The sequence below is a fragment of the Macadamia integrifolia genome, chromosome 14 (genome assembly GCF_013358625.1).
Source record: "Macadamia integrifolia cultivar HAES 741 chromosome 14, SCU_Mint_v3, whole genome shotgun sequence".
NCBI classification, from domain to species: Eukaryota; Viridiplantae; Streptophyta; class Magnoliopsida; order Proteales; family Proteaceae; genus Macadamia; species Macadamia integrifolia.
The window spans coordinates 28106381-28113471 of record NC_056570.1 but is presented as its reverse complement, the minus strand read 5'-3'; the positions used below and the strand labels follow the sequence as shown (position 1 = coordinate 28113471).

At 36.5% G+C, this 7091-nt stretch overlaps 1 protein-coding gene across 1 annotated transcript; it reads left to right on the top strand.

Moving 5' to 3' along the window:
* Positions 1–1819: 1819 nt before the first annotated feature.
* On the top strand, positions 1820–4896 carry LOC122061994. The gene is made up of 5 exons (XM_042625605.1): positions 1820–2120; positions 2920–3512; positions 3594–4109; positions 4438–4614; positions 4710–4896. Exons 1-4 carry the CDS (start codon positions 1874–1876, stop codon positions 4573–4575), a joined length of 1494 nt encoding a protein of 497 aa, XP_042481539.1. The 5' UTR covers positions 1820–1873; the 3' UTR covers positions 4576–4614; positions 4710–4896.
* The last annotated feature ends 2195 nt before the right edge of the window (positions 4897–7091 follow it).

Sequence of the window (7091 nt, the reverse complement as noted above, 5' to 3'; positions counted from 1 at the left end):
AAAAAAAAAAAAAAAAAATTGTCGTACTGAAACTGTATTGTACAATAATTTTATACAGATTCGATATTCAATATCAATAACAAATTGACACCTTTACTGGTAAGCATAAAAAAATAATAAAAATAAAATAAAATAAAAAGAAGAAGAAGAAGAGAGTCAAATACAGTATCTTAAAACTGAATACAGTATCTAAAAACTGACATTGAAATAACCAATGACTTTACGTTCTATTTTTATTGGGTTTTGTATTCGTTTAAATTCGATGTAAGTCTTATTTTAAGTGTAAACTTATTTGTTAGGATCATAATTGATCAAACTTATTTCAAACATTTAAAATGAATCGAATTTATCATCATAATTCCATATTGATGGAAATATTAAAAAAGAATATACTTTAACCTAGTTTGATTAAACAGTTTTAATCATGAAATTAGAACTAAATCGAATCGAATTGAACTGAATCAAGAAAATATTCTATATTTTGAAATTAAAATCGAACCAATTTATTTCAATTCTATTCAATTCGATTGCAAGCGATCAATTTCGGTTTCTGTCTTTTTTTTTTTTTTTTAAGTTGGGTGGTAAAAACTTAGATTCTAAATTAAAACCTTAGATAAGGGCATTTAGGCATTATTCGAAGCTGTAAAAGTAGAAGAAAATATTACTTAATCTCTTAATTAACTAAGAGGAGTGAAGGCATAAAACTAAATTGATAGGATTAAAACTCCACAGAAGAAGGTGAAAACGCTCTCAATCCAACTCTAATCCAATGAATATGTATCTAGATCTGTGTTTATCTCTCTCTCCTCTTCTATGAAAAAGTCCCCTATGCCCCTCCCATCCTAGCCCTACTATTGGTTGAACTGCTGCGAGTATACCTAACCTCCTCCCTTATTATCGTTATTATTATTATTTTGGTATAAAGATGAATGTGGATTATGGAGCCTGATTTAATAAGGAGAGATTGAGGTGTCTTGGAATATTATATTAGACTTTTTTTTTTTTTAACAGGAATATTATATTAAACAGATTTTTGGGGGTGGGGTGGTAAAAATGCAAAAAAGTCCTCGGTAGTGAGTGCGGTGGTAAATGGTGAGCATTGGATGGCCAGGAGGACTCGAGGCACGTGCCCGGATGCTCACTGAATCGCCACATTCACTGCAGAGAATAATCGCTTGGTAAAAACTTCGATTATAAATTGAAACCCATAGATAAGGAGCATTTATACATAATTCTAGAGCTGTAAAAGTAGGAGAAAATAATACGGACTCTGTTAATTATCCGTGAGGAATGAAGAGATAAAACTAAATTGATTGGATTAAAACTCCACCTAAGAAGGTGAAAACGCTCTCAATCTGGCTCTGATCAGATGAATGTGGATTATTATTATTATTATTATTATTATTATTATTATTATTTTGGTATAAAGATGAATGTGGATTATGGAGCCTGATTTAAGGAGAGATTAGAGTATCTTAATTGGAAAATTAAATTAGATCGAGAGAGGAGAGAATCTTTGGGACATGTTTCTTTCTTCTTCCATTAATTTAGTTTTTAGAAAGGAGGTCGGTGAGAGAGAGAGAGTTCTATTTTTGTAGAATTCCTTTCTATAAATATAAATTAAATAAGTTTATAACTTTCTGGTTTATATGTTTTTAGAAAGTGAGTCATTTATAGCTGGATGATCAAAACGGTAAAAAATGGGAATTATCATCAACCAATTAGATCCTAGTGTCTAAGTATTGATAGGATTAGTCTTTATCTGTTAAATTCTAATTATATATATATATATATATATATATATATATATAAGACTCAATGTTGTTCTTTATCGGAGAGAAAAAGAGATCTATACCTTTAAGAAGAAGTAACAATGGAGGGTTGGAGAATTAGTTGCTTCCTTTTGCTTGCTTTTTCCTTTGGTTCTTCTGGATCATTTGCTGTTTCCAACAGAGAAGAAGATTATATTTCTGCAGTAGGTGATCCTGGAATGAGGAGAGATGGTCTGAGGGTGGCAATTGAAGCTTGGAATCAGTGTAATGAGGTTGGACATGAAGCTCCCTTCATGGGTAGTCCTAGAGCTGCTGATTGCTTCGACATTGACAATTCTACATTTGCAGGTGAGGGTTTTTTTCTTCTTCTAGAGAGAGAGATGTTGTTTAGTTACTTTGGGCTCTTGAAAATTTTCTTGCTTTCTTTTCTCTTGTTTTTCATCCCCCCCCCCCCCCCTTCTTTCCTGTTTTATTTCTTAACAGCATGAACTCAAGCTACTGACATGAAGAGAGAGAGATTTTGTTTAGTTACTTTGGGCTCTTGAAAAAATTTTCTTGCTTTCTTTTCTCTGGTTTTCCATCACCCCTTCTTTTTTTCATTTCTAACAACAAGAACTCAGACTACTCAGATCCTTTTTGGTATATCAAAGCTTAAAAATCTCTTAGAACTAACCTTCTAAGAACCAGAACCTACCTACCCATTAAGTTATTGGTCTAGTAAACAGGGGATAGTTTCCTAATGGTTCTAGATCTGAAATAGTAGTAACCATATGAGAGAAAGAATGCTGCTTGGACTCGTGGCCACTGCACCAGTGCCTGGGCCAGTGGGAAAGCATGCACAGGCATCCAATCAGGAGGCAGGAGCATCTTTTTGCCACGCCCTATGTCTGGCGTAGGAGGACGAAACCGGGGGACCTTGTTTTCCCATAATCATATTAATAAATTCGGTTATGACTGAACCTATCCCAACCATTAAGAAACTGTTATAGATCTCACATTTGGAATCGATTAGATAAATGAGTCGGTTCTAGTCCTGACCCTTATAATCGGATCCGAAACTATCCCACCCATTAATAGTATTGATTTGGTTTAATTTAACTTACAATTCTTTCAGATTACTGAAATTTTTCTTCTTGATCTTATTTAGATTTGAAGTTAGTCCACAGGGTGGATGAGAAAGACAACAGCTTAGGTGTGAATGACACTATATTTGGTAGAGTAGTGCGCAATGTAGACCATTTTGCAGCCAAGAAAGAGGTCTACCTGGGTGACAAATGCCAAGTATCTGATGTACCAAGGCCATGGCAGTTTTGGATGATCATGCTCAAGAGTGGCAACATGGATACACTCGCGGCAGCGTGCCCGGAGAATGGGAAGAAATCAAAACCTTTCCCACCTGAATCAAGGTTCCCCTGCTTTGGCAAAGGTTGCATGAACATGCCATTGATATACCACAACTATACAAGCTTACATCAAGGAAAGAATGGGACTACTCCCACCCTAAAGGGTAGTTTCTATGGGACATGGGACTTGGATGCCAATGTTAAGAATGGACCAATTTCAAATACCTCTTACTACTCTGTAACTTGGGAGAAGCAACATGGGGAGGGTAGTTGGAAGTTCCATAATGTTCTGAGGACAAATCATAAGTATCCATGGCTTATGCTGTACTTAAGATCAGATGCAACCAAAGGATTTTCTGGTGGATATCACTACCAAACCAGGGGAATGTCAAAAATTGTAAGTTCTCCTTTACTTCTTTTAGGTGATAGTTTAAAATTTCAAGTTACTGATATTAAAGATTGGATAAACTATTTGCAGATTCCAGAGTCACCCAATTTCAAAGTGAAGTTTACTCTAGACATAAAGAAAGGGGGTGGTCCCAATAGCCAATTCTATCTCATGGACATTGGAAGTTGTTGGAAGAATGATGGCAGTCCTTGCGACGGTAACGTAACAAGCGATGTCACACGTTACAGTGAGATGATAATCAATCCCAGTACTGAAGCATGGTGTAAACCTGATAACCTTAGACTTTGTCCACCTTATCATACCCTTTCTAATGGCACCAGAATCCATCGTACAGACAAGGAGAACTTCCCTTATGAGGCTTACCATGTGTATTGCTCGCCAGGGAATGCAGAACATATAGAGGAGCCATTTAACTATTGTGATCCATATAGCAATCCTCAGCCTCAGGAGATTCTGCAAATACTACCACACCCTGTCTGGGGAGAGTATGGGTACCCAACAAAGAAAGGTCAGGGATGGATTGGTGATGCCAGGACTTGGGAGCTGGATGTAGGGAGGTTGTCACAGTCACTGTATTTCTACCAGGTCTGTATCACATATCCTTATAATTCTCAACACCCCGGCTCTGATATCACTTATTGGGACTTCGGTAGAACTCATCCTTAATGGCTAGCTGGTAAGGAGAGGTTGCCTTAGCCCTCATAAGTCTTCACATCGAGCTACCCACATCTGTTGTGGGATAATTACTTAAGCCTGGAACCCTAACTTTAGGTACCATCTATTAACCCAAGATCACAGATGATTAATCAAATCTAGTCTTTGAGGAATCATAGCTCAGACTTATACCATAAAAACTTATGGGTTATGCTGGAAGAGGTACTTACTATGATGTTTATTATGTATAATCATGCAGGACCCAAGTACTAAGCCAGTAAAGAGAACTTGGCCATCTATCGACTTGGGTACTGAGATATATATTAGCAAAACAGATGAAGTTGCAGAGTGGACTGTAAGCGATTACGACATTATTGTTCCGAAAGGGAGGGTATAATTAATCATGAATCAACAAAGCCTAATACACAATGAAAATGTATGTATACTAACTCATTCTTGATGCTTCCTTTTCTAGTGGAGAAAGTTTTTTTAATTAATCCTATCTCCTAATAATAAACCCATTTTGTGCAGGAACTGAAATTGAGTAGAAATGAAGTTGAAGAGGCTGAAGGGTAGTTAAGCATTTTGGAGGGATACTAGAAGCTGTCGAAACTTATGGAATCAATTAGTTAAGTGCAGACTAAATTGGGGGCTGTAGATAATAAGGATAAGATGCTTATATTTTAACTTCTTAATCTTGAAAAATGGGTTCTCCTTATTTCCTTTGTGTATGTTTTGGATTTTTCTGAATGAATCTGCTCAGAAGTCAAGAATGAACATTAGGCCAACTAAATGAAGTAGCACCGTGTGAAAATTGCAGTACAAAATTATAAGGGTAACTTTTGAAATTAACATTTGGGCAAGAGAACGGTAACCGATTGGGTAGCTAAAGAGCCCATGCCTATGCCTGGGCCAATGGGGGAGCGCACATGGGTGTCCATCAAAGAGTACACAAGGGGTCATTTCACCGAAACCTATGTGAGGATTCATGGAATAGGACCGGTTATAGTTCTTTTTTCCTTAATATTTAATATAATTCAATTAATAAGATATATCCCTGCCAAACATTCTCCTTAACCATGTTTTTGCTCTACTATCTCCAATGTACATAAAGCGAAAGGGAAGTATTAGATTTTGCCATTATGACTCTTTGTTTTGATTTAATAAAGGGTTTTCTTTTCCATCACTATGTCTAGTGAAGTATAACTCGTCACTAATTATTACATAATAATACATAAGTTAGTCCATATGATAGATCGAGCAAGCATCTCATTGGTACAATTTCAGCTTAAAATGAATAGTGGAAGTAGTTACAATTAAAAAAGATGTCATTTTGTATTTCATATTCTTTTTTGTTTGATGGCATTTTGATAATTTTAGAACTTTGAAGAAGTGTTTGGACTAAAAATTGATCATTGAGATGTATGCGAGGTCTTCAATCATATGGACTAAACTTATATATTGTCAAGTGACAAATAATGAAACACTATACTTCATTAGGCATAGGTGGTTCCTTGAGGGAGTTCACCTCATCCCCTAGCCTTTCTACTCGTTGTTCCATTCATAGGCTCTTATACCAAATTAGTATATATGAAGAAGAACCCTTCTTCCTTATGATGAAAGAATTGAAATCTCTAAGGAAGGTGGATAGGGTTGGTGATAAAAATAGAATTAAATTGTAGATTTGTGGTTCTATAGAGGAAACCACTGCCTCCCTACTCCGCGGGCAGATGTAATTAGATTTCAAAAGTACTTCATTAACTACTCCATTACGTATTTATCCATCCATACAGTAAACTCATTACACCCCACTACCTCTCCCCATAACCTCATCTACATAAACTTCCCCAACCACAATTACACGACCACCACATGTGATCATACTACAACATCCAACACATATAAAAATATAAGATAATAAATAACACAACTACCCCTTCCCACGCCAAGAATGCAGTAGTAAGAGTAGGATCCATGCACGTGTCAAGGAATCTCTACAACCATGGAGATATCCACTACATCATGTTTAGGATGTCATCCTCAACTTGTAAAATAAGTTTCAGCCCTGCATACATATTGCAGTAAAGGGGAACAGAGCTTTGAGAAAAGATTAAAACTAGGGTTGAACATGGACTGGGTTGGGCCGGATTTATTAAAACCCTAACATAACTTTAGGTCCTCAAAACTCAATTCAGGCCCAATCTAATCTTGTTGGGCTCATGTTTAGGTCCAAATTTATTAAGTTCATGTGAACCCAATCCAATCCTAATGGATTCTAGTAGGGCCGGATTAACCCTAATTGGTCTTGATTTTTGCCAAGGTCAGGTTAATCATGATTACCATGTTTTTACTATTTGTGTCATATGCATTAAAAAACTAATTAAAAAAAGAAGCACCAAATAGAGTAGGTGAGAGAGAGAGGAAGGGAGGAAATCACAAAGAAAACTCTTATCTCACTTTATTGGTAAATAATTAGTGTCGGACTTGGTAGTAAATAAATCTAGTTACAACAGATTATCCCTTATCTAAATATTAGGGTTAAAATCCAGGCCAGTCTGGGCATAGGCCTCAACCCAGGCCCTAGCCAACCTTGACCTAGGGTCATCATTTTTGAACCCCAACCCGCCCTTAGGGTTATAAATCTTAGCTCAAGCCCTATTCGAGCTTAAGGTGGGTTTGGACCGTTAAGGCCAAATGTTCACCCTAATTGATACTATTATACATTGTGTCCCTACGACATCCACACACACACACACACACAGAGTCTGGATCACGCATGCACTTAGATAAGATGAAGTGGAAACGATAAGAATCTTTTCTCTCAAGTCTACATTCAAAGGAGAACTTACAGCCGGGCTATATATATTCTCCTTTTAATGTAGACTTGTTCCATCTAGTGGTCATTTGGAGATC

Bases quoted from the DNA above. Each gene is read 5' to 3' on its own strand.
- LOC122061994 (XM_042625605.1), top strand. From the start codon at position 1,874: ATGGAGGGTTGGAGAATTAGTTGCTTCCTTTTGCTTGCTTTTTCCTTT. The intron at 3,513-3,593 runs GTAAGTTCTCCT...AACTATTTGCAG, and splicing joins CCAGGGGAATGTCAAAAATT to ATTCCAGAGTCACCCAATTT. The intron at 4,110-4,437 runs GTCTGTATCACA...ATAATCATGCAG, and splicing joins AGTCACTGTATTTCTACCAG to GACCCAAGTACTAAGCCAGT.